This window comes from Dipodomys merriami, unplaced genomic scaffold (genome assembly GCF_024711535.1).
Source record: "Dipodomys merriami isolate MVZ:Mamm:240054 unplaced genomic scaffold, mDipMer1.0.p SCAF_5, whole genome shotgun sequence".
Taxonomy (NCBI): Eukaryota; Metazoa; Chordata; class Mammalia; order Rodentia; family Heteromyidae; genus Dipodomys; species Dipodomys merriami.
Window position 1 is genome coordinate 75583411 of NW_027206068.1, and position 27900 is coordinate 75611310.

Sequence of the window (27900 nt, forward strand, 5' to 3'; positions counted from 1 at the left end):
AAAGCGAGCTTCGGCAGAAAAGTCTGAGACTCTTATCTCCACTAAACTACCAAAAAAAAAAAAAAAAAAGCCAGAAGTGGAGCTCTGGCTCAAGTGGGCAGCGTCCAGGTTCCAAGTTCAAGTCCCAGGACCAGTACACACGCGTACACACACACCCTGAATTTAGCCCTAGGACCAACCAGCACAAAATACAGTAAATATAAAGGATAACTTTACAAAGCAGTATACAAAAATGTCATTCACAAAATGACTATAGCAGTAGAAATAACTATGCAATGACTGGGGGTGGGGGTGCCTGAGACAGAGGCTGCTCAGCCATCACGGTCCAGGGCACACACACTCCCACCGCAAGGCCCTGACGGTGACCCACCCGCTGGGACGCCCACCTGCCCCCCCAACTGTGGGAGATGACACGGAGGCCTGAAGCTGCCACATCCCGGAAGGGGTGTGTCAGGCAGAGCTGACACATGGAAGCCAGTGTCAGGAACCTCCTGGTCAGGAACGGTAGCGGGTGGCTGGAGACCAGTGGTGGGAGTCCTCAGGGATGGAGGTTCTCAGTGATGGAGGCCCTCACAGGGCAGACATGGCAGCGGAGGCAGCAAGGCTGAACTTGGGCTGGGGCACATGGCTCACGCCTGTCGTCCTAGCTACTTAGGAGGCTGAGATCTGAGGATCGTGGCTCAAAACCAGCCCAGGCAGAAAAGTTCTCACGAGACTCTTATTTCCAATGAACTACCAGAAAACTGAAAGCAGAACTGTGGCTCAAGTGGTAGAGCACTGGCCTTGAGCTGAAGCGCTCAGGGACAGCGCCCAGGCCCAGAGTTCAAGCCCCACACTGACCAAAAAAAAAAAAAGTCACACCAAGCATCAGGAAGGATTAAGGTTTGCAGCTATTTTTATTTACAAGTATACATTTAACACAATGAAATAAACACTGATACACTGAAGCCTAGTTAATAGTAGTGTAACAATATGTATCATTTTGATGATTACATTATTTTAAACAACAAACTACGCTGAAAAAATTAATGCCGATAAAATTCTTGGTCATAATATTAAGAAATACAATATATAAATTGAAAATATGATTGCTTAAAATTTGAAAATGGAAGTGAGCTCATTTGGACAGAGTCAGAGTTGAACATAATCTGGAAGGGGAGGAGTTCTGACCCAAACGCTATCTTTCAGGTGAACAGAAGAGAAAAGCAGCAGTTTGTCTCAAGGCTGGCGCAGCTCGCGTCTTCCGGTGGCGCAGACCCCGGGCCTGCTCTCGCGAGGCCTTCACATCACCGAGCACGAGGATTTTCCTTGTGACGCCGCCCCATCCATTTTTTCTGCCTCCAAAATTATCCTCTTAAAAACGTCAACAGCAGTCTACAGGGAGGAAGAAGCCAAGGCAGTTAGGTCACCCCCATTTTTTGTGTGTGTGACAATAACGAGGCTTGAACTCATCAGGGCTTTGTGCAATTATTGGTTAGCTTTTTTTCTCCAGGCTTTTCATTCAAGTGCTTTTACCACTTGAGCTACATCTGCACTCTTTGTTGGTGGTGGGGCTTGAACTTGGGGCCTGAATGATGTTCCTAAGCCGCTTTGGGTCAAGGCTAGCACTCTACCACTTGAGCCACAGCACCACTTCCAGTGTTGGAGTGGTTAATTAGAGATAAACAATCACATGGGGACTTTTCTGCCAGGGCTGACTCTGAACCGCGATCCTCCATCTCAGCCTCCCGAGCAGCTAGGACACAGGCGCGAGCGTCTCCACTTCCATGGACTTCGTTTTAAGGACTACTTCCTGACTTGCAGGGCATGCGCAAGACAGCACTGCCCCACTCTGCAGGTGGAGGCCAGACGGGGTGGGTCCATTCCCCACTTGTGCCGGCTGCCTCCCCTACTCTGGATTTCTGGGGTCCCTCTCTCTATGCTGGATTTCTGGGGTCCCTCTCTACTCTGAGCTTTTCCTGCCTCTTCGCCCTCCACAGCGGACGGTGCAGCACTGGCATCAAGGGCCTATGGGCAGGGCCTAGGAAGACCACAGTTCACTTGCTAGCCGTCTCCTGAGCCCAATAATGCTCAAGCCCACTCGCACCCCACTTGTTCACCCCAAGACATTTCCCACAGGGGCCCCCCTCTCTTTCCTCCTGGCCACGTGGCCCAGCCCGCCCTGTGGTCAGGGTCCTTTATCTATCTCCCTTCTTGGCAATGTCTAGCAGCACAGAGCCTTGACCAGTGTGGCCACGACGCGGGGGGCACACGCAGACTCGCTTTCCACCCACGAGCAGGAATCCTGTGGATGCTTTGCGTTGCCTAGAAGCCCAAATGTAGTTTCTGGGTGAGCCCAGGAATTTGCCCGGAGGAAGGCAGGCCCTGCGCTGGCCCCGCCCCCTCTGTCCATACGCTGATAACCTGGCTTCCCCTCCCCTGAACACCAGCCACATCCTCGCCTGCCATCCCGCCACGCTGGCATGAATGAGCTGTCTGTGCTCCTAACGCGTCTCAAGCCAAGCCGGGGCCCAGCCCGCCCTGTAAGGTGCGGCCTTGGGGTCACTGATTACCAGTACACACCGTGCACACCAGAAAGGGTAAGATTTGGGTTAGATTTACATCTGGAACAAAGCATAACCTTAGAGAAGCTATTTACCCTCTCTTGACTTTTACTTTCTCACATCTAAAAACAAAGTGCATCCATCTGGCACCTAATAAGCGTCTGATTCAATTCCGTTTAGGCGCAGCACCGGCAATTTGCTGGCCGCGGCTCTCGTCGTCCGAGCCCTCTGCGCTGTCACGCGCCGCCCGGGAAGCCCTGGCCAGCTGGCGCGCATGAGGCAGCGCACACGCGACGCCCAACACATGTCAACTCAGGACACAAGTCAGACAGCACCGGCCCCACCACCAGAGGACAGCGAGGCAAGGGAGACTGGGACCTGGGGAGGAACTCAGGGTTAGGGAACAAAGGACACACTATCCAGCTGAGCGGTGACAAGGTGATGGGGGGCGGGGTGTCATCCCGGGAAGGAGGCGGGGGGGGGGGGGGGGGGGACACTGGCCCGGCGCCCGCCAGCCACCCTCACCAGCTGGAGTTTCTGCAGAGAAATGAAGACCTATTCATTAAACAAGGTCACATGCTGAAAACAGCCTAGACATTAGGAAGCATGAACAAGGAGACAGCGGGAGAGGGCACTTCAAGCCAGGAAAAGCTCAGGGCGCAGTGCGGCCGAGGAGCAGCAGCAGAGGTGTGCGCCTGTGTTGCGCCGCTCCACAGTGGCGGCGGCGCCAGTGGGCGGGGAGAGGACTGCGGGGATCGGTCCTCGGCTCATCCAATCCCTCCAGTTCCGGGGGCAAAGGAAGTGTGTGGTAAGAAAACGGCTCTGGTCTGAACTAAGGCCGTAGAGGCAGAAGGAAAAGGCAGCGATGTTCTTTCCAGAACAGAAGCCACATGTGCCTAGACGTGCTTTTAATGGGCTATCTGTTGGCCGGACTGGGAAACAGCTGGTGTGTCAGATACTGAGTTTGAGGCTGAGTCTTGGACAAAAAAAAAAAAGAAGAAGGAGTAACAGAGGCACGTGACTCATTTCCTTCTACATAAAAAGAGGGGAAAGGGTTACAGAAATAGCTTTTCTGTGTCGTGACTTATTTCTGTACTAACCTATGATTAAAAAATAAAAACAATAGTTTGCATAGTGCTTTCTAAAGCACTCCAAAGTTTGGTGTCAGAAATGGATCAAGTCTAAAATGAGCTAGCAACGCTAAACAGGAAGAACACAGGTCTATGGCTGGGGAGAACTGGAGAAAAATGAACTTTACAGGCACCGAACCTGATTTTCTTTAGCAGATGATTCCAAAAAAGCTGCATTCCAAGACTCTGCCAAAGCCTTCCCTTCTTCATAGCTGATCACCCTAAAAGAAAGAGAGCACTGTCATTCTGTGGGTTTTTAAAATGACATACAACATCTATAATTAATGGAACTGGCTCAACTCTTGATCAGTCTTCTATACCGCGTGACACATGACACGGCGTGACGGTGTTACAAGGAACAACACAGGGGCTTAAGTCAAGCCTGGTGGGGAACAGAAAACACAAGGCCTTGTTGGACCACCCATGATCCAGCAAGTCCATGCAATTCAGAGAACACGAGCTATCCACTATTGGACACCCACCTGCTTCCCAGCGGGGCTGCGAGCACCCGAGGGCAGAGGAAATTCTGAAGGGCCACAGCTGGCGTGTGGCGCGAGCTGCTGCTGGGGTGGTGTCCCTGCGTCAGGCTCACCCTGCGATCCCAGCCCGTTTGAGAAACCACGGCAAGAACAAGGAATGCCTTCTCCTTTGCCACAAGAGAACACGATGTGGCATCCAACGCGCACTGTACTTTCACCTCTGTTGTGCCCCATGACCACATTTCTCTTTTACTTTTTTTCCTTCCAGGCTTTGAATTCTCGATCTGACTTGTTTGCTCACTGGCTGTCATTCTACCTCCGGAGCCATGGCTCCCCACGTTTCTCTTTATTTTTATTTTTTGGTCCGGTTGTGGGGCCTGAACTCTGGGCCTGGGCGCTGTCCCTCAGCTCTTCAGCTCAAGGCTAGCACTGTACCGCTTGAGCCACAGCGCCACTTCTGCTTTTTTTCTTTTTTGCTTATGTGGTGCTGAAGAATCGAACCCAGGGCCTCATGCATGCAAGGCAAGCGCTCTACCACTGAGCCACCTTCCCAGCCCAGGGCCACGGTTCTGAATGGGTAAACCCTTCAGCTTCACACAGACTGCTCGGCAATAACGAAAACTGATGTTAAGGTGACTGAATCTCCTCAGGCTTCATTTCATACATAAATGACTTAAGCCCAGGGCTGGTGGCGACGCCTACAATTCTAGCTACTACTCAGGAGGCTAAGATCTAAGGATCCCAATTTTAAGCTAGACCAGGTAGCAAAGTCCATGAGACTCTTACCTCCAATTAACCAACAGAGCTGGAAAGAGCTGTGGTTCAAGTGGTAGAAAACAAGCCTCAAGTAAATAAGCTCAGGGACAACACACAAGCCTTGAGAGTCCAACACCCAGGGTCAGGACGTGCACGCACAAACAGTGAGTCACACACAGACACACACAGACACACAGACACACAGACACACAGACACACAGACACACACACACACACACACACACACACACGAACGACTGAAAAGGAAACATACCTTTCCATGTGCAGGTCTTTCTTATTCCCAACCAACATAATAGGAATTCTGTTGAAAAGGAAACAGAAACAGAACCATCAGCACCAGGTCCTCTTGATGAGCAGCCACTAACTATAATGAGTTCAATCAAGAAGGAAAGAACTCTACTTACTGCACTTTACCCACCATATCCAACAACTTGCCATGGATGACTTTAATCACTTCAAAACTGCAAGACAGAAAGTGTGCAATTACTATCTACTTATAAAAATTCTCTCATTTTCATTTTAAAAAGTATTATCTTTAAATAGTTGTACAAAGGAGTTGCAATTCTCCAAAGCAGTTTCACAAATACAGCGCATCTGCATGAACCTCCCTTCTTTCAACCTTCTTCCCAGCCCTCCCTGCCTACCCCACGCTTCCCTTAATTCACTATATATTTTAGGTTATGTAGTGATTTTTTTTTGGGGGGGGGTATACGGGACTTGAGCTCTCAGGACCTCAATGCTATCCCCTGAGCTTTTCTATCCAATGATAGTGCTCTACTACTTTGAGCCACAGTTCTACTTCTGGTTTTCTGGTAGCTAATTGGAGATAAGAGTCATGACATGGACTTTCCAGCCCTGGCTGGCTATAAACCATGATCCTCAGATCTCAGCATCACGAATAGCTAGGATTACAGGAACAGGCTTTTGTTTTGTTTAACAAAGCAATGCATGTGTACAATGCATCTTGATCTGTGTTACCACCAACACCTTCACCCCCCTCCAACCCACTCCCTCCTTCCCTTCTAGTTCTCAGGTCTGTGGTATATGCAATAAATTCTTGCCTGCATTTTCTCCCTTCTTCCCCCCTCCCCTTGGCCTTACCCTACCCTCTTACAAGTATCCACTTCACAGCACTTATTTTGTTGGGCTTTCAAAGAAAGATGGATAAGGCCTGGGAAGGTGGCTCAGTGGTAGAATGCATGCTTGCCTTGCATGCATGAGGTCCTGGGTTCAATTCCCCAGCACCACATAAACAGAAAAAGCTGGAAGTGGCGCTGTGGTTCAAGTGGTAGAGCACTAGCTTTGAGCTGAAGAGCTCAAGGGACAGTGCCCAGGCACAGAGTTCAAGCCTCACAACCATCAAAAAGGAAAGATGAATAAATAGGATTGCATCAAACCTAAGTTTGTGCATAGCAAAGGACATCACTAATATGCTATACAGAAAGCCTACAGAATGGGAAAGATTTGGGCTGGGAAGGTGGCTCAGTGGTAGAGTGCTTGCCTTGCATGCATGAGGCCCTGGGTTCAATTTCTCAGCACTATATAAGCAAAAAGAAAAAAGCCGGAAGTGGCACTGTGGCTCAAGTGGTAGAACGCTAGCCTTGAGCTGAAGAGCTGAGGGACAGCGCCCAGGTCCAGAGTTCAGGCCCCACGACCGGACCCAAAAACAAAAAAACAAAACAAAAAACAGAATGGAAAAGATTTTTACAAGCTATATATCAGGACAAGTGACCAACATCCAAAATACACTTAGATTAGAGCTCAAAAAATTAAAACTTCCAAACAATAAACCTCCAAAGGAACAAAAACCCAATTAAGTAATGGGCTAATGACTTCAAGAAATTTCTCAAAAGAAGTAAAATGGGCAGTAGACACATGAAGACATGTTCAACATCCCTGGCCATCAAGGAAATGCAAATCAAAAAAACACTGAGATTCCCCTTTACCCCAGTCAGAATGGCCAATATCAAGAAAAGCAACAAAACAAGCCTGGTGCTAGTGGCTCACACCTGTGATCCTAGCCCAGGAGGCTGAGATTGGAGGATCATGGGTCAAAGCCAGACCGGGCAGGAAAGTCTAAGAGACTCTTAGCTCCAATTCACCACCAGAAATTTGGAAGTGGTGCTGTGGCTCAAAGTGGTAGTGCGCTCATAGTGAGCAAAAGAGCTCAGGGACAGTACCCAGGGCCTGAGTTCAAAAACCAAAAAACAAATATGCTCACACGGCAAAGAGCCAGCTAGAAATGGACTCAAGTATGCGGAGCAAGCCTGGGGCAGGGACGCACGCCCACGCCACCACAGCCCAGATTCCTGTCCCTTCCCAACAGAGGAGCTCCGTGGGCTCTCATCAGGCAGAGAGCCTCTCGGATGACCCCACTTAAACGACGTGCTTTCCACTGAGAACAGGTTCAACAGTGAAAAGCAACAGTTCCGAATTGCTGATTACAACTCAGCATAGTATTAGCTTAGTAGGACTTTGATAAATAACCTTAAAAAAGCAATGACTACCCACTAGAAAGGAATCAGCGCTGCACATTTGCTTCGAGCCAGGGACACTTCCGTGCAGGGACACTTCTGTGTGCCAGGGCACAACAGTCTGACCTGAGTGCACACAGCAGCTCCAGACTACCTCATACATGTTCATTTCTGCTCTAGACCTTTCAAATAGCATAGTTTTTGATTCTCTGAAAGCTACAAGTGGAACACTGTAACAATACTGCTTTTAGCCCAGCACTGGCGGCTCACGCCTGTAATCCTAACTACACAGGAGGCTGAGATCTGAGGATCGCAGTTTGGAGCCAGCTTGAGAATCTTATCTCCAATTAAATCACAGAAAAAGCCAGAAGTGGCACTGTGGCTTGGGCGCTAGAACATTAACCTTGAGCAAAAGATGCTCAGGAGCAGCGCCTAGGCCCAGAGTTCAAGCCCCAGGAATCACAGGAAAGAAAAACACTGCTTCTTAATACAGTATGAAACAGACCAAAGGGAGGGCTGGGATGAAGCTTTAAGGGAGGCTCTGAGTTCAGTCCCCAGCACTTCAGAAAAAAACAGCGCAACAAAGTCCCACAGATTGCTGAATAGTTCTTACACATTTCACTCTAAAACACCAAGGTGGAAATCACAGCTGACACATTCTGGATGCAGTTGATATAAAAAGTAATGTTCTCGGGCTGAGAAGATGGCTCAGTGGTAGAGTGCTTGCTTTGCATGCATAAGGTCCTGGGTTTGATTCCTCAGACCACATAAGCAGAAAAAGCCAGAAGTGGCGCTGTGGCTCAAGTGGTAGAGCAGTTGCCTTGAGCTGAAGAGCTGAGGGACAGTACCCAGGCCCAGAGTTCAGGCCCCATGACATTTAAAAAAAAAAAAAGAAGAAGAAGAAGTAGTGTTCTTATCACTAAGGAAATGCATATTCAAAGATGATGATGAGCTGGGCACTGGTGGCTCACACCTGTAATCCTAGCAATGCAGGAGGCTGAAATCTGAGGACTGCGGATCAAAGCCAGCCCAGGCAAGAAAGTCTGTGAGACTCTGATCTCCAATTAACCACCAGAAAACCAGAAGTGGTGCTGTGGCTCAAGTGGGAGAGCACTAGCCTTGAGTAGAAAAGCTCAGGGACAGCACCCAGACCCCGAGTTCAAGCCCCACTGACCAAAGAAAGTATAGATAAGTAAAAAATCAGATTCTATTGCTAGTACTACCACGTGTGATTCTGACCACGTGTAACCGTGACCATGACTATGTGGCTGAATCCTTTAAATAGGATTCGTGCTATTTATTCAGAGCAAGGAAACCCAAAGCAACGGTCTAGAGCCTTACCTTTTGATTGATGTAACAGAATACACAAGAATATAGCCATTAATATCTATGGAGTATGTCTGAGGAAAAATAGAATATTCATCCTGTGGAAGAAGAAAAAAATTATATTTGAGTAAAATCTCAATCTAAGCAGAGTATATATAATGTTATCCCGGAACTTGTGAGCTCTGAGGGGTTCAGAATGGCTTGGAAGTAACAGTGGCTCCAGCCAAGACTAAGAAATGACTGGAGGTCCCAGGACGCTAGGGTAGAAGCGACAGCATCACTGGCTCCTGGGCGGAGAGGATGGAAGGAGGGAGAAGATGGTGGACTCTGTGGTCATCTATGAAAAGATGAGCACTGCCACATTTTCTTCACGAGGTGTAAAAGTCCAGAATCTCTTGTAAACACCCCCCTCCCCCATGGGAAATGACAAGTCTTTCTGGCTTATAATGCCATTATCATTTGTTCTGATTTTTTTGTGTGACAATATTAGGACTTGAACACAGGGCCTGAGTGCTCTCCTTGAGCTTTTTCATTCAAGGCTAGTGCTCTATCACTTGAGCCACACCTCTACGCTGGGCTTCTTGCAGCTGGCACTGGTGGCTCACACCTGTAATCCTAGCTACTCAGGAGGCTGAGAACTGAGGGTTGCAAATAAAAACCATCCTGTGCAGGAAAGTCCACAAGACTCATTTACAATTAACCACCAGAAAACCGGAAGTGGCGCTGTGGCTCAAGTGGTAGATAGTGCCCAACCAAATCCCACAACCAAGTCTCACAGATTTTCCTGCCCAAGCTGGCTTTGAACTACAATCCTCAGATCTGTCTCCTGAGTAGCTCTAATTACAAGTATGAGCCAACGGTGCCTGTCTTGTCCTATTTTTTATGTTAGACACACCTGAGAAGGCATTTGAGAAAGAGGAAACAATCTAAACCACTAGAATAAATCAGTGTATCCATACTTTGGGGGACCAAGAGATACCACTGACCAACTTCAGGAGTTAAAGACAAAGCACAAACGATGTAATTATGTATTAAGCCCTAATCTTACAAAGCAACTTACCAAACTGCTTTAGATACAGACTTATGAAAACATATAAAAGGTTCTGACATCAATGTGATTTTTCACCAACACACACCACTGCCTGGTACATGCATTTCGTTGTCTGTTGACATGTAATTGTCACCGTACCATATATGACGAGCCTGGCTACAGCAATATCACCCCATGTGCCGTGCTATCAACCATCATCTCTGTTAACTTTGCAACCCATAGTATGGTAAACTACATTTATGATGGCCCAGAATTACTGCTGTATAGTAAGTAAAGTCCATTAAAAAACAAACGAAGGGCTGGGAAGGTGGCTCAGTGGTAGAGCGCTTGCCTTGCATGCCTGAGGCCCTGGGTTCGATTCCTCAGCACCACATAAGCAAAAAGAAAAAAAGCCAGAAGTAGCACTGTGGTTTAAGTGGTAGAGCGCTAGCCTTGAGCTGAAGAGCTGAGGGACAGCCCCAGGCCCAGAGTTCAGGCTCCACAACTGGACCCCCCCCCCAAAACAAAACAAAACAAAAACAACAAAAAAAAAACATATGAAGTCCTTGGTATCATACTCATTAATCAGAAAATACCTTGGGCTGGAAAGGTGGCTCAGTGGTAGGGCGCTTGCCTTGCATGCATGAGGCCCTGGGTTCGATTCCTCAGCACCACATAAGCAGGAAAAAAAAAGCCAGAAGTGGCGCTATGGCTCAAGTGGTAGAGTGCTCGCCTTGAGCTGAAGAGCTGAGGGACAGCGCCCAGGCCCACAGTTCAGGCCTATGACTGACCAAAAAAAAAAAAAAAGAAAAAGAAAAAGAAAGAAAGCAAATACCTCTTCTATTTCACAGCACTTACTTCATAGGCAAAATAGAACTTTTCACTACCAGTACAATTTTTGTTAAATTGGATTTGAGTGTTGATTTCTGAATATAATTTTTGTTAATGCAACTGAAGACTAGACTAAAACCCCCAACCCCAAATCCCTGGGGCTCCGGGGCGGCAGCAGCGCAATGCTCTGGGCCGCCTGGGCTGGGGAGGAAGCTCATGCAGTCAGCTCGAGCAGCCGCTAGCGCATTAGCAGCCCAGGCGCTCAGGTCCACTCCAGCCCACTCCAGCTGTTAGTGCTGTGGACTTGATCTTGTGCTGCTTTGTTCAGTATGGCCCTAGGGGAAATGGCTCTCACAGCTAGGTGGGTGTAAGTTTACACAATGGTGAAATTCCCCACTAGCACATTTCTCAGCATGTGTCCTCATCACTAGCTGGTGAGTGCCTCAGTCAGTGCTGACAGAAACTGCAAAGTAAAAACTACTGGCTACGAGTATTGCTATCACTAACTTACTGCCTGACGTTTTACACCCAAAAAGTAAACTAAACTAGTGAATACATGTCCAATAGGTTATTTTCTTCCTGCAGTTGGGGTTCTCTCTCTGTTGCTTACGCTGGTCCTGGAACTAATGGGCTCAAGCCTCAAGCTCTGGTGTAGCTGGGACTATGTGTAGATGTGCACCACTGGGTCCAGCTACAGATGATTTGAAAAGAGTTTGCCCCTTGACCATTTCTCCTCACCATGCCAGTCTTCACTTGAACCAGCTCACACGAGCCGAATGCAGGAGCATCATCTCAGTCTCCCTGTCGTGGAGTGGAAGGGGAAGCGGGGGTGGGGAGAGGGTCACCTCCAGGAACATGACCTTTGTCACCTGACAACTGCCAATGTCACCTTTAAGAACTATTAAAACCATGAGCCATGGCTCATGCCTGTCATCCTAGCTTCACAGGATGCTGAGATCTGAGGATCCTGGTTCCAAGCTAGCTGGGCCAGGAAAGTCCATGAGACCCTTACCTCCAGTTAACCACCAGAAAAACGGAGGTGGTGCTGTGGCTCTAAGTGGTAGAATGCTTGCCTTGGGCAGAAGAGCTCAAAGACAGTGCCCAGGCCCTGAGTTCAAGTCCCACAACCCCCACAAAAAAAAACAAAAACCTATTAGCTGCACAGCAACTGCCTATAATATTCAAAGTAGCTAAATGTGGATATATTTTGTGCAAAAAGTCTCTAAGAACTCTTACCCACTAGTAACACAAGCCAAGGGAACAAGAGCTGTGCCGGGAGCTCGGTGCAGTCACATCACACTGGGCCTCAGCTCTAACTCGGAGACAACACAAAGCTACTTCCTATGCAGCTCTGCAGGGGTGGACGTGGCACCTCCTCCTACCCTGCACCAGCAGCTGCGTCCCTGCGAGGCACCCAGGACCTGCCGACGCCAGTGTTCTCTCACAGCCCCTGCAGGGAGACCCAGGGATCCCATCCTCGTGCAGAGGAAGGGGCTGGGCCAGCAAAGCTCATTCACTGTCCTGAGTCACCTGTGAAACATGGAGGCCCTACAGCAACAGTGACTGGAGACCTGTCAATTCCCAGCCTCACCCCGTTCCAGGAAAGGAAGACAAAGAGCAAACCACATGTGAGGGGAGTTCAAACCCCAGCACTGCCAAACCCCACCCCATAAATAGCAAGCAAAAACAAAGATTAAAAAAAAAAAAAATCAATTTCCAGCCAGGCGCTGGTGGCTCACGCCTGTAATCCTAGCCACTCAGGAGGCTGAGATCAGAGGATCGTGGTTCAAAGCCTGCCCAGACAGGAGAGACCGTGAGACTCCTATCTCCAATAAACCACCAGAAAACCGGAAGTGGCGCTGTAGCTCAAGTGGTAGAGCGCTTGCCTTGAGCTGAAGAGCTGAGGGACAGCGCCCAGGCCGAGTTCAAGCCCCACGACCGACAAAAAAAAAAAAAAAAAAAAATCAATTTCCAGAGGCTGGGAAGGTGACCCAGTGGTAGAGTGCTTGCCTTGAATCCATGTGGCCCTGGGTTCGATTCCTGAGCATCACATAAGCAGAAAAAGCCGGAAGTGGTGCTGTGGCTCAAGTGGTAGAGCACTAGCCTTGAGCTGAAGAGCTGAGGGACAGCGCCCAGGCCCAGAGTTCAGGCCCCACAACCGACAGACAAACAAACAAACAATAAATAAAGTTTCATAATGTGGAACGGCCACACTCTGCCCAGGGTGTTTCTACCTGTTACCAGCAAACTCAGCACGACCAGCTGCCCTTCTGCCCAGCATGTCTAGTTTCAGGAGATAAAGTTCTTACTCATCTTAACCAAAGAATCCAACACCGATCACAGCCCAGAGGGCTCCTTGCGCTAGTTCTAGGAGCCCTATGTCCTCCATGCCCACAGGCCATTCCTCCTCCCTTTCTGCCAATGAGCCCCACACACTGAGGGACAGGAGCCCCACAGCAAGCACCAGCATGGCTGCTTACAGCTGCTGCGCTTTCAAGCGCAGAGTCTTGATTTTTGATGTATTGTCTTCCAAGCTTTCAGAATGGAAACTCCTACAATTTTAGTGCTAATACCAAGATAGCTGTTTCCTGCTTCATTGGGCATGTATGTGTGTGTGTGTCACACTTTCCAGTTCCAAATTCACACCAAAACATGAAGCACTGGGAATTCATTTCCAACTCACAAGACATGTTTCATTATTCCGAGGCCACTCCACACCCCCAGGTTCCAGAAAAAGGCCCCCATTCAACAAGGCAGATCAGATTAGACCACTCAGCCTCCTGCTGGCCTGACCCTTTGTGATTATAGCTGCAAGGATAGGAGCCAGGAATTAAAATCCCAGCTTCTCTATTCCCTATCCTCCAGCGCAGGGAGAAGTTCAGTCTAACAGAATGGCTTCTAGGAAAAGCAGAACTGGGCACCTTGGAAACGAAGCAGCTAAGTTGTCAAAAGGGCTTTAATTTCCTATTCTTATTTGTCCCCTTTGCCCCCAATCAGTTCCCCTGATGAGCCATTCCACATTACCTGGCTATACTGATTATCTTATTATAATTTTTGTCAGTCATGGGGCTTGAACTTAGCGCCCTGCACTGCTCCTGAGCTTTTTCACTCAAGGCTAGTGCACTACCACTTTGAGCCACAGAACCACTTCCAGTACACTAATTATTATCTTATGATAGTCACGGTAGTGTGTGGCAGCAGCTTGACTTTTGGCAGTTACCTGCTGCATAGAAAAGCAACCAACACTCGACGATCTCCAACCTTACCGCTACACAGTAAGTACACAAACCAAAGAAACATTCAAACTGAATCTGGGATGCCAAAGGAACCAGTGCTTTCTGACCAAGTACTCACAAGATGCAATCAGTTGTTTCTTCCTTGTATATTCTCATGCTAGCTCCTAAGATTTACCTTTGCTCTTAATGGACAATACATATTACAGAGGAAAAGAAAGCACTCTGATTCTGGGATGCAGAATCCTACATTCAGTATCGCATCAACCCTCACATTAAGAATGTATTTTAGAAGCCAGGTGTGGCTGGGCGCCAGTGGCTCATGCCTGTAATCCTCGCTACTCAGCTCTGAGGATTGCAGTTCAAAGCCAGCACAAAAGTCTGTGAGACTCTATCTTCAATAAACCACTCCCTCAGAAAACCAGAAGTGGAGCTGTGGCTCAAGTGGCAGAGTGCTAGCCTTGAGCTCTTGAAGAGCTGAGGGGTAGTGCTCGGGCCCAGAGTTCAAGCCCAATATCCTCCAACAACAACAACAACAACAACAACTCTAAAAAAAAAAACAAAACACAAAAAACAATTTGAGGTGTGGATCCAGTAATAGAGTGCCAGCCGATGATGGAAAACAAGCCTAAGATTACCGAGTTTGAGTCCAGGTCTCAGAAAAGTAAACTACTCGGAACCCTCCATGTGTGTCTTAGAAGACAAAGCAGAATGCCGTGAATGTTCTGTCACACAGCGTGAGGACTGGTCCTGGTAGGACTGTTATTTGGACGCTGCCAGGCATGTTTTCCGGCGGGAGATTTCTGAGGTTTTAGAGGTCACTTACTTGCCCAGCGGTGTCTACAAGTTGAAGATGATATTCTTGTCCATTTACTGTGATCAACTTTGTGAAAGCTACAAGGAAAAAAAATAAACACAGATTAAATAAATTAACTCTATCCCACTTCAAGTCAGAACAATGACAACATACCAGAGTTCCTAATAACCTCAAGAATACCTCCCAGGAAACAAGAAAGGAGTCTCCTGCATGGTACAGATTCGCCTCTACTTCTGTCATTTAACTGGGAGACACTGTGGCTGACTAAGATCAAGCTTGGGGAACTTGACTTTTTTTCCCAAAGAGACCAGGGTAGGCAACACTTCATAGCCAGAAAATACAAGAACCAAATCAAAAATGTTCTTTTTTTTTTTTTTTGGTCCGGTCATGGGGCCTGAACTCTGGGCCTGGGCGCTGTCCCTCAGCTCTTCAGCTCAAGGCTAATGCTCTACCACTTGAGCCACAGCGCCACTTCCGGCTTTTTGCTTATGTGGTGCTGAGGAATTGAACCCAGGGCCTCAGGCATGCAAGGCAAGTGCTCTACCGCTGAGCCACCTTCCCAGCCCCCCAAACCAAAAATGTTCTATGTACAGAGTCCTTTCACCTCCTACCAGTCAGCAAAAGTACACTACAGGAAGCCCGGCTTCCATTAACTTATAGTTGGCCCCTCATTAACTAAAGTACTTGTTAATGGAAACCCTTTGGTCCAACTATTTAAAAGATACTATAAGTTTTAGAACGTGCTAATGTTCAGTACATAGAAGAAAAAAACCGAATTCTTTTTTTGGGGTTAGTTGTGGGCTTGATTTCTGGGGCCTGGGTGCTGTCCCTGAGCTCTTCAGCTCAGGGCGATAGCTCTAACACTGAGCCACAGCGCCACTTCCTAGTTTTCTGGTGGTTTATTGGAGATGAGTGTCTCACAGACTTTCCTGCCCGGGCTGGCTTTTGTACCGTGGATCCTTAGATCTCAGCCTCCTGAGCAGCCAGGATTATAGGCATGAGCCACCAGCATCCCAGCCCAACTTCTTTTATTGAGAAATAAACCAGATAAAAAAGATGTTCTGGGATGAAGCCACTGTTCTCATTTACCTAAGGACCTAAGCAATCTGTCACAACTTGAGTTTTTCCTTTCAAGAAAAAATTATATTCTAGCAACTTGCAAAAAAGCCAATTCAGTCAGAATTCTAAGGAGACAGGCTTTAAATAAATAAAGATAAAAGAGGAGGAACTATTAACAGTAAGAGAATGTTAGGAAGTAACACGCAGAGCCCTACAGGAAGCGTGGCGGATGTCACAGCCACCCTGGCTGGTTATCCCTTGAGATCCAAGCTATCCCTGGCACAACTATCTACTTGGTGCTATAGCCAAAAGGGAAACATAAAGACAAATGGGGGCTGGGAATGTGGCTTAGTGGTAGGGTGCTTGCCTAGCATGCATGAAGCCCTGGGTTCTATTCCTCAGTACCACATAAGAAAGCCAGAAGTGGCACCGTGGTTCAAGTGGTAGAGTACTAGCCTTGAGCAAAAGAAGCTTAGGGACAGTGCCCAGCCCTGAGTTTAAGCACAGGACTGGCAAAACAAACAAGCAAGCAAACAAACAAACAAACATACTAATGGAAAGGGAGGCACCGGTGGCTCACACCTGTGATCCTAGCTACTTTCAGGAGGCTGAGATCTGAGGATCATGGTTCAAAGCCAGCCCAGGCAGGAAAGGACGTGAGACTTTAATCTCCAATTAAGTACTAGAAAACCAGAAGTGGAGCTGTGGCTCAAAGTAGAAGAATGCTAGCCTTAAGCAGAAAAGCTCAGGGACAGTGCCCAGGTCCTAAGTTCAAGCCCCACAACTGACTAAAAAAAGAGACAAATGGAAATTATTCAAGAAAAAAAAAAAAGCCAGGAAATAAGGGACAAAGCCAAGAAAACAAGGAACAAGGGGAGAGAGAGAGACAGGGGATCCTATGTGAACTACAGAGGTTCCCTGGGGAGGATGGCTGGCACCCCTTTCTTCTAGTGTATTCAGGGGTGTCAGGCTCAGGGGCAGAAAGTCTGCAGACCAACAGCCATTTCCACTGGCGGCTTTCTTTTGGGTCCGGTTGTGGGGCCTGAACTCTGTCCCTCAGCTCTTCAGCTCAAGGCTAGCGCTCTACCACTTGAGCCACAGCGCCACTTCCAGCTTTTTTCTTTTTGCTTATGTGGTGCTGAGGAATCGAACCCAGGGCCTCATGTATGCAAGGCAAGCGCTCTACCACTGAGCCACCTTCCCAGCCCCTCCACTGAAGGCTTTCTAGAGAAATCTTTTTTTCTTTTTGTCAGTCATGGAACTTGAGCTCTGGGCCTGGGTGCTGTCCTGAGCTCTTCAGCTCAAGGTGAACACTTTACTACTTGAGCCACAGCCCCAATTCTGGTTTTCTGGTGGTTAACTGAAGATAAGAGTCTCATAGTCTTTCCTGCCTGGGCTGGCTTTGAACCACGAACCTCAGATCTCAGCCTCCTGAATAGCTAGGATTCAGGCATTAGCCACTGGCGCCTGGCTTAGAGACCATCGTTTTTAGGAAATAGGTAAACCAGATGAAAACTGAATCTGAATTATGTCAGGACAGGTAACACCTACTATAATCTGCTTCACTGATTCTAAGTTCCCAGGTATTTTTCACACCGTGACTTGACATGGGAAGGGCTCGTCTGGTACAGCCAGCCAGGCGCAGTCAAGAAACAGCTGTGAGAAACCCTTCTGCTATGATTAGTGTTTCATCAAGATGCATTGTACGCATACATGGACATGCTGAATTAAAACCTCTCTGCACAAAGGATGCTGGTAGTCCTTGACCTTAGGTGGCATCCTAGTGAAGAAAAGCACCCATCTGATATTCTTCCTGGGCAGAAGGTAGACAGTAAGTGAAAAAACCAAGACAGCTGAAGTGAAGGAAACCAGGTAGGGCCTTATGGACCCTTACGAATCCTTGGGAAGCCAAGGATTTTGAGCAAAGGAGTAATATAATCTCAACTATATCCTTCAAATATTATGCTGCAAGCACTGTGAATAACAGGCAAACACAGGTACAGGGAAGCTAGGCATGGTGACAGACACCTGTAATCCCAGTGCTCAGGAGACCAGAGTTTTAGACTAGCCTGCATTTACTTTTTTTTTTTTTTTTGGTCGGTTGTGGGGCCTGAACTCTGGGCCTGGGCGCTGTCCCTCAGCTCTTCAGCTCAAGGCTAGCGCTCTACCACTTGAGCTACAGCGCCACTTCCTGTATTTACTTTAAAAAAAAGAAGAAAATGGCTGGGTGCTGGTGGCTCACACCTGTAATCCTAGCTACTCAGGAGGCTGAGATCTGAGAATCACGGCTCAAAGCCAGCCCGGGCAGGAAAGTCCATGAGACTCTTATCTCCAATAAACTACCAAAAAAAATCAGAAGTAGCGCTATGGCTCAAGTGGTAGAGCACCTGCCTTGAGCTGAAGAGCAGAGGGACACTGCCCAGGCCTAGAGTTCAAGCCCCACAACCACCACCACCACCAACAACAACGGAAAAGAGAGCAGAAAAGCTGGTGCCCATGACTCATGCCTATAATCCCAGCTACTCAAAAGGGTGCTCATAAGATTGTAATGCAAAGCCAGCTGGGGACAGCAAAGTCCCCATGAGATTCTTATCTGCATAACCACCAGAAAGCTGCAAGTAGCACTATCTCAAGAGTGGAAGAGCCCTAGCCTTGAGCATGAAAGCTCAGAAACAGGAACCAGGCCCTGAGTTCAAGCCCCATGACCACCTCCCCCTACCCCAAGAAATGTAGTAGAATGCAATCTCAGCTACTCAGAAGGAGCACTCAAGCCTAAAGAGACCAGCATGGGCAATACAAACACATCACAGGGAAAGAAAAAAAGTAAGATCTTATCAATTGATTTTTTTTTTGTGTGGGGGGGGCAGACAAGTCCTGGGGCTTGAACTCAGGGCCCGAGCACGGTCCCTGAGTTACACTCTACCCCTTGAGCCACAGCTCCACTTCAGGTTGTTTTTGGTTTGTTTTGAGTAGTTTATTAGCATTAAAGAGTTTTTCAGACTTTCCTGCCAAGACTGGCTTTAAACCGTGATCATTTAATCTCAGTTTCCTGAGTAGCATGGATTACAGGTAGGAGCTACTGGCACCTAGCTTGCTTAAACTTACTTGAGCCACAGCTCCACTTCCAGCTTTTTCTGTTTATGTGGTACTGAGGAATTGAACCCAGGGCTTCATGAATGCTAGGCAAGCACTCTACCACTATGCCACATTCCCAGCCCCTTGATTCTTTAATAATATTTTTTTTTTTTTTTTTTTTTTGTCGGTCGTGGGGCTTGAACTGTGGGCCTGGGCGCTGTCCCTCAGCTCTTCAGCTCAAGGCGAGCGCTCTACCACTTGAGCTACAGCGCCACTTCCGGTTTTCTGGTGGTTTATTGGAGATAGGAGTCTCACGGTCTCTCATGCCCGGGCTGGCTTTGAACCACGATCCTCAGATCTCAGCCTCCTGTGTAGCTAGGATTACAGGCGTGAGCCACCAGCGCCCGGCTGATTCTTTAATAATATTGAGTTATGTAAGTTGGACTTTATGACCAAAATCAGGGTTGGTGGCCCAGTCTTATAATCATAACCACTCAGGAGACTTAGATCTGATGATTGTACTTCAAAAGCCAGCCAGGGCAGACAAATCCACAAGACTCTTCTTTCCAATTAACCAGCAAAAAGTTGAAACTTAGAGGCATGGTTCAAGTGGCACAGTAAGCAAGTGGCATGAGTGAAAAAGCCTAGTTGAGAGTCTCTAAATTAATCCCTGGTACTGGCGTGCACGCATGCATGTGCACACATACACACCCAATTAAAAAATCTAGGTAGGAGGCGTGGCTTCTACCTAGGTAGAATGCCTGCGTATTTTAGCAAGTGCCAGGTCAAATTCAAAACCCGGGTTAAGGGGCCGGGAAGGTGGCTCAGTGGTAGAGCGCTTGCCTTGCATGCCTGAGGCCCTGGGTTCGATTCCTCAGCACCACATAAGCAAAAAGAAAAAAGCCGGAAGTGGCGCTGTAGCTCAAGTGGTAGAGCGATAGCCTTGAGCTGAAGAGCTGAGGGACAGCGCCTAGGCCCAGAGTTCAGGCCCCACGACCGGACCCAAAAACAAAAAAAAAAAAATTAGAAAAAACCCCGGTTAACACCCCAATGCATCTGTTCTTCAGACTTGCTTTCTACTCTGTAAGTAACCAGCTAACCTCAACGCAGGATTTAGTCAGGACGTTTCCCTGAGGATTCTAGCTGGTGACTTTTTTTTTTTAAAATTGTGAAAATACTGTACAGAGGAGTTACAATTACATGGGCAAGATAATGAGTACATTTCTTATCAAGCATTGTTGCCTCCTCCTTTGTTTCCCCTTCGTATCCCTTCTCATCTCCCCCCTTACCCCCACTCCTCATCTCCCCCCTAGTGACTTTCAAACACGGGTCTTCTGAAGAGTTAAGTGTCAACCAACAGGAATCCTTTCTGCTACCAGAGCACTAGGATGCAGAGGACACTACTAAACCAGTAGTGGGCAAACTTCTCCTATGAAGGATTAGATAGCAAATATTTTAAGCTTTATGGGCTACACAGTGTGTGGTGTAACTATTAATAGCTACCAGTGCAGAGCAAAAGCAGCCATACATAATACATGAAGGACTGATAACTATTAGGGCAGGACATGTAGTTCAGTGGTAGAGCACTTGCCTAGCACATGCCAGGCCTTGGGTTCCCATCTCAATTTTGCAAAACAATAACAAGAAGAAACAAAATCTTCAGTGGCTGACGTTCGTGCATATTGACACATAAACTCTGTGATTTTCACCCATCACAGTATTATTCTTGGCCCTTTATCTTTGCACTACTGAAAGAAAAGCTGTTGGCCCCTTAGGCCTGTGGGCTGGCCTCCAACCCTGTTACAAGCCAATGCGTATGTGGGTGTTTCTCTTCTGGTAAGAAACCTAGTTGTTTTAAGTTTATGAACCCCTCAGTGAAGGTTCCTTATCCATGCCAATGAGGATTGGACCCAACCCATGTTCCATCTTTGTGTTCCCTGTGACAAAATCCTAGGTAAGTACTGCCTCAAGAATCGGAGGCTGGGTCCAGGCTGGTCCCAGGCCCCACCTGGTGTTTTACAACAGCCCCAAACGAGTCTGCTTCTGCTTTCAACAGCTTCCCTTCATCATCCCTAGAATCTTTAGAAAGATTGAAATAGAGCAAGTGCTGTGGCTGGTTCTGGATGTCTGTGCTTTCTTCTGCACGTGCTCTGAAATGCACAGAGGCCTTCTGAGCAACTTCTTTTTAGTGCTGTGCCTGCTTGCTCCTATCTCAAAATAGCTCACTTCTTGGCAGTCTCTTCTGAGTCTAGAGGACTAGAGTCTGGGAGCGCTCCCCTCCTATGCAAGAAGGTACCGGGGGCTGCAGGGCCTCATCTGTCTTCAGGCTCAAGATGTGGAAAAAGGGCTACTGTGGAGGAAAGGAGGAAAACAAACAAACAAACAGTGCTCTCTGGTTTCTTGAAGCAGATTCTGAACATGAAGGCGCTGGCTGGTACAGGACAAATGGATTCCTATGATTCGAGTAATAATTTCTAGATGGCTAGGGATCCTGACATTGAATGAAAACAGATTCATTGCATAGTGGGGAAAGTTTCTAGAGGCTATCTGACCATAAGAGAAAGGTAGATTTAATGGAATAGCCTGCTAGCCGAGGCTCCTGAGGCACACAAAGGCTGTCTGTAGAGGAGACAAGCATTCTCAGCTCCGGAGTACTTGAAAACAATACTTACTGTTTTCTATGGTTGGATCGTAGGAGTCAACAAACTGGCCTTCAACAAACTGAATCGTTAAGGAGGACTTCCCTGTAAGAGAGAACAACAGTTCAGTATGGCCTGGCCTGAGGGTGCGCCGGTAATTTTGTTTTACAAAAAAGCCACTCTCTAAGATAGAGGAACATGTCTTGTCATTTGAACAACTTTAAAAGTGAAATAAACGTCAATTCGCTTTCTATGTAAAGACTAAGCAATTAGACTACTAACAAAGAACGTTAAGGTAAATATTTGTTCTAAACCAAGCTAATTTTCTCTAGTGTCCTTGGAGTCTGGCAGTTTAATCTGAATATGAAGATTAAAGATGGTTTCTATGCTCTTTCATATATGGCTATTAACAGTGCTACTGGGTACAGTTTTTTTGTGTGCTGGCACTGGGGCTTTAACCACTTTTTGTGGTTAACTGGCGATAAGAGTCTCACAGACTTTTCCTGCCTGGACTGGCTTTGAACTGTGATCCTCAGATCTCAGCCTCCTGAGCAGCAGGCGTGAGCCACTGGCACCAGGCCCAGGTCCAGCTGATGATAAGAGTATAAAAGACATAGGGGTGTCTAAACAAGGAATCTGTTTTGAGCCAGGGTCTGACATAGTTCAGACAGGCCTCAAATCAGTGTACCATCATGCCTGGAGAGAAATACCTTTCATTTCATAAAATCTCCAGTAGTAACTGAGCTTGCGTGTTAACACACACCAAGACCCAGGCAAGCAAGGCTCTAACTTCTTAGTCCTCTTATTTTGCTTCCTAAATTCCTACTGAAGGACTTGAGAACAGTGCGTGCACGTACTGTATGGAAGATACAACTTGAGAACATGGCTCTGATTACTTATCACGGAAACAGGAAGTGGCCTCTCCCTAACACTGCCCAGGAACTCTTCCCTCTCCAGCCTTCAGAACACAAGTTAAACACAAGTGCCATACACTTTCCATCTCAGAAGGAACTGTAATGCCAGGCTTATCCCATGGAGATTAACTTGTACCTCTGCTTTGTGAAACCATAGAGACACACACCTTACAGGCTAGGCTGTGTGAATGTTCTCACACCAAGACATTCCCCACAGACTTGAAAACTGCATCAATTTATTGTAAGGCTGGATTAAAGGCAGGATTTTAGCTGGTGGCTCATACCTGCGATCCTAGCTATTCAGGAGGTTGCGGTCTAGGGTCTCCCAGTATGAAGCCAAGACTGGAGAGTAGCTCAAGTGGTGGAGTACCAGTCCGGCAAGCACGCTGAGCAGATACAAAGCTCTGCGTTCAATCTGCCATTGGGAAGAGCCATTTATTCTTGAGCCGCAGTCAAGTCTCACTGCAAGCAGTGCCCTCCCCAGTGGCAGCTCTGTGATCTCCAGTGAGTCTCATCCTCCCCCAGACTCCAGTCCTGTCCTGTAGGTGTCGCCTGGCTCCTGCTACCTCCACCTCTTTTTTTTTGGGGGGGGGGGGACGGGGGGGGAGGGTCGGTCATGGGGCTTGAACTCTGGGCCTGGGCGCTGTCCTTGAGCTCTTCAGCTCGAGGCAAGCGCTCTTACCGCTTGAGCCACAACGCCACTTCTGGTTTTCTAGTGGTTTATTGGACATAGAGTCTCATAGACTCTCCTGCCCGGGCTGGCTTTGAACTGGGATCCTCAGATCTCAGCCTCCTGAGTAGCTAAGATTACAGGCATGAGCCACCGGCGCCTGGCTGCCTCCACCTCTTTATACCACCAACCTCCCCTCCAACATCTCTGAAAGTACACACCATATTTTGGTCAGAGCTCAATGCCAGTTCTAGAGAGAAATCACCCTGAGACAGCACCTGTTCCCCACCAGTCACGCTCTCCAACTACCTTGTGTCTTTCTTACCACCTCAGTTATCTCAGACTATCCTTACTATTGGTACACGAGACCAGCCTGACCCAGTATTCATTTCTAAACAAATCAGTGACACTGAAGCTCAGACCCAACTCCAGGTCTGAGTATCCATTTAAAGACATTGTCTTTTACACAAATAGGAAACACACATTAATAGAAACGAAGGAACAATTCAACTAGTATTTGTTGGCACCCTGTAATATATGGATACAATATGAGTTCAAGAACTTAAAAAAAAAAAAAGAGGGAGGAGGCCAGGAGCCAGTGGCTCACACTTGTAATCCCAGCTACTTAGAAGGCTGAGATCTGAGGAACGAGGTTCAAAGCCAGCCTGGAAAGGAAAGTCTGTGAGACTCTTAGCTCCAATAAACCACTCAAAAAACTAGAAGTGGCGCTGTGGCTCAAGTGGTAGAGTGAGGGGCTGACAGCGCCCAGGCCCAGAATTCAAGCCCCACAACTGACCAAAAAAAAAAAAAAAGAGAGAGAGAGAGAAGGGGGGCGCTAGTGAGAGAATTTGTGGGAGGTAAGACCATTCTGGACACCATAGAAAAAAAAGATAAACTAGACCAAATTTTCAAAATTTAATTACTGTTACACATTCAAAGAATTCCTCATTTGCATCATAAAATATATTATTTGGTGGGCTAAATTAATATTTGACTTGAATTGTAAATTATCAATCTGGCCAAAGCAGACAATGTAGTCTAGCCAGAACCTCAACAAAAGACAGTCAAGTATTGTCCTCAGGAGAAGTAAAAAGGATAATATGACCTGAAACTATTCCTTGGGGGTATGGGTTTGTCAATTACAATTGCCCTCTGGAGAAAAGTGTTATTCATTAGAAGTGGGACTAAGGGAAAGCTGGGTGTCCCTTGGGTCTGTCTTCCCTTGGACCCGCCCCTGAGGTGAGATGATTAATTACTGAAGTCAAGTAGGGATAGAGTGCTCCTTGCTGATAGGACACAGCAGCTATCGGCCATCTTCACGCAAGACGCAAGGGTTTACCCTGGCTTTAAGGGGTGCCCCAGCGGAGCAGGTTACAGCTGTGGCTGACAGCCTCGAAGGAGCCACGTTCACCAAGTGCATGCATGTCCTATACTGGGATCCCTTTCACAACCTCCCTCAGAATCTCACACACTTCCTCTAGTCGTTGTTCCTAGCAAATTCAGGTTTGGAAACTAGCTATTTCCTGAAGATGATTTAGGAATAATGATCCTGTTCTCAGAAAGGTTATAAATTTGTACAAGTTGGGGCTGAGAAGGTGGCTCAGTGGTAGAGCGCTTGCCTTACAGGCATGAGGCCCTGGGTTCCATTCCTCAGCACCACATAAGCAGAAAAAGCCAAAAGTGGTACTGTGGCTCAAGTGGTAGAGTGCTAGCCTTGAGCTGAAGAGCTGAGGGACAGTGCCCAGGCCCAGAGTTCAGGCCCACGACAGACCCCCAAAAAACAAAACCAAACAAGTTTGTACAACTTGAACTTGAGCTCCAGATTAAGATCAATTCTCTAGCGAAATGATACAGGAAAACAACCAGAGTGACCTCAAATATACAGTAAAGCTGCATATGTCTCTGTGTGTGTGTGTGTAGACAGCTCTCTGTGTGTGTGTGTGTGTGTGTGTGTGTGTGTGTGTGTGTGTACAGCTGTGTGTGTATTCCTGCACAGAAAGAGACACAAATCACTCATTTAAGGGGACACATCATGAAGGTTTGAAACAACCCAGTGCCACAATAAACAGCTGCATGCTCCTCTTCAAAACGAAACACCTTAATATTACAAAACTTCAAAATTTTAAGTTACAAATATTTAAAAAGTTGAACTTTAACCAGGTGCTGGTGGCTCAAGCCTATAATCCTAGCTACAGGAGGCCGAGACCTGAGGATCGTGGTTCAAAGCCAGCCCAGGCAGAAAAGTCCATGAGACTCTTATCTCCAATAAACCAACAGAAAACTGAAAGTGGTGCTGTGGCTTAAGTGGTAGAGCACTCACCTTGGCTGAAGAGCTAAGGGACAGCACCCAGGCCCAGAATTCAAACCCGACTGACCACCCCCCTCAAAATAAAAAGTTGAACTTTAAAAAATATTTGTTTAACTGCCACTTGCGGGGCTTGTACGCAGACGCAAGGTCTGGGCACTGTCCATGAGCTTCTTTTGTTCAAGGCTAGCACTCTACCACTTCAGAGCACCACTCCTGGCTTTTTCGGTTTTGAACCCAAGGCTTCATACATGCTAGGCAAGCACTCTACCACTGAGCCACCTTCCCAGCCCCCAAATTTTTCTTTAAACAAGAAAGAATAGTATTGTTGCATGTTTTCTACACCAATACAATGGCACGGAAGTTAAGTGTTCTATCCAGTGTTTTTACTACAGAAGGTGTATTTTCAAAGTTGTCGCTGGAATCTCATGCTTCATGATCACTGCACCATAGGCATTGTTTAAATAACTCCCTTAATAATTTTCAGATTAGTTTTGAACTTGTTTTCATGCCTGTTCTCCTAAGAAAAAAATATGTAACTAATTGTATACCCCTGCCCCCTACTCCCCAGCATTCTGTAGAACAGTCCACATGTTATTGGTTAACAGGTATGATGGGGAGGTTTTTCATCTACAAACTAATTTATCAAGTCCCCTGGCAGATGAGGAAATTTGTTAGAATTGATGTAATGTATGTGGTATGCAGCCCATTCTGACTGTCCTTTTTTTTTTTTCTTCTGGTGCTGGGCACTGAGCAAAAGAGGCTAGTGCTCTACCACCTGAGCCATAGCTCTCACTTCTGGGCCTTTTCTGTGATTAATTGGAGAGGTAAGAATTTCACGGGGCAGGGAATGTGGCGTAGTGGTAGAGTGCTTGCCTATCATGCATGAGGCCCTGGGTTCCATTCCTCAGTAACACATACACAGAAAAGGCCAGAAGTGGCATTATGGCTCAAGTGGTAGAGTGCTAGACTTGAACAAAAGCAGCTCAGGAACTGTGCCCAGGTCTTGGGTTCAAGCCCCAGAACTGGCTAAATAAAATTCCACAGACATTCCTGCCTGGGTTGGCTTCGAACCTCCTGTAGCTAAAGGATTCTAGGCATAAGCCACTGCAGCTGGCTGATTCTCCTCTTCTTCTGCGCCACTTTTGTTTGGTACTGGGGACTGAACTAGGGAATTGCACATGCTAACCAGAACATGTATAACCACAGCACGGAACAGGAGTCTAGGCCCACCCTAATTATTAATCAACCACAGCCTCAAAGCCCAGTGTCTTTGGCACTTTGGTAACCCACCTCCTGTGCGTGGTAGGAATCATGTGCTGGTCGTCTTGACCCAGACAGTGGCAGCTCTGACTTGGCACCTCTGTAGGTGCAGTCAATTGGCAGGGACGGGCAAGCTGCCTATATGCTCTCTTCCTCACCCCAGTGCCTCAACCAGACGTTCTCTGAAGCAGTGTTTTCTATCCAGGGCGGTGAGCCCTGGGGTCATGAGATCAGTTACTGAGCCAGCACTCACAGGAAGTATTTAAGAAACAGGAACATTGGCCTGGATTGTCAATAAAGGTGTCAGAACACTTTTGTCTGGATTATAAACACATTTAGGACTGGGTGACAATAAAAATGTTTCTTACTAAGGGCTCTAGTAAAAAAAAAAAAAAAAAAAAAAAAAGATAGAAAAATACTACTGTAAACCATGGTCCTAAATCTCCACCTACACAGATTTTTATTTCCTTCCTTATCTAGTTTCAACCCCCAAGATAAATCATTTCTCTTTACTCCAATTCCCTTCTCTGCATCTGCGGCACTCCGCTGTGTAGAACGCGGGTGGCCACTGAGCAGCTGGCCGCCTCCTCTGAGCTCTCTCAGAGGTGATCCTCTGCGCTCTTTCCTTCTATACAACCACACTTCAAACTTGAAAAGTGGGCCCAGAAACCAGCACCACAACAAAAGTATCTCAAATAACACCATTGATGAAATGGAACTTAACAGACATCTAGAGAATTTCATCTTGCAGTAGAGCAAGATTGTTTTATATATAAAATCGTCAGGCAATGATGGCTCATGCCCATAAATTCTAGCTACTCAGGAAGCTGAGATCTGAGGATCACCGTTTGAAGCCAACCCGGGCAGGAAAGTCTGTAAGATCCTCATCTCCAATAAACTACTCAGAAAAGGTCAAAAGTGGTGCTGTGGCTCAGGTGGTAGAGCGCTAGCTTTCAGTGAAAGATGCTCAGGACCCAGGCCTAGAGTACAAGCACCAGACCAAACATACACAAAAAAGAATACAACAAGTCAATGAAACAGAACTGCTTCTTCAAAAAGAAAGAAGTGTGGCAGACCTTTAAGCAAACGAATCAGAAGACTTAAATTGATATCAGAGTTAAAAAGAAGGATATTAGAACAGATGCCAATGGAATTTATCAGATCCTATGGAATATTTCAAAACTTGTACTCCAGCAACCTGGAAAATCAAGGATAAATTCTTCAAGACACCAAAATTGAACCAAGAGGTTATAAACAGCTTAAAGACATGTATAACAAGTAATGAGATTGAATTAGTAGTAAGAGTAACTCAATAAAAAATCCAGGAGTGGGTGG

At 47.0% G+C, this 27900-nt stretch overlaps 1 protein-coding gene across 1 annotated transcript in view; it reads right to left on the reverse strand.

The window, feature by feature from the left end:
- Window positions 1-877: 877 nt before the first annotated feature.
- Window positions 878-27900, reverse strand: part of Rheb (Ras homolog, mTORC1 binding) — a 48931-nt gene continuing 21908 nt past the window's right edge. The window contains exons 2-8 of the mRNA XM_069997113.1: window positions 21447-21518; window positions 14650-14717; window positions 8745-8827; window positions 5334-5390; window positions 5183-5230; window positions 3813-3894; window positions 878-1374 (exon numbers count right to left, since the gene is read on the reverse strand). Coding sequence (XP_069853214.1) covers window positions 1282-1374; window positions 3813-3894; window positions 5183-5230; window positions 5334-5390; window positions 8745-8827; window positions 14650-14717; window positions 21447-21518 — 503 coding nt within the window. The 3' untranslated portion in view covers window positions 878-1281. The remainder of the gene's footprint in view (window positions 1375-3812; window positions 3895-5182; window positions 5231-5333; window positions 5391-8744; window positions 8828-14649; window positions 14718-21446; window positions 21519-27900) is intronic.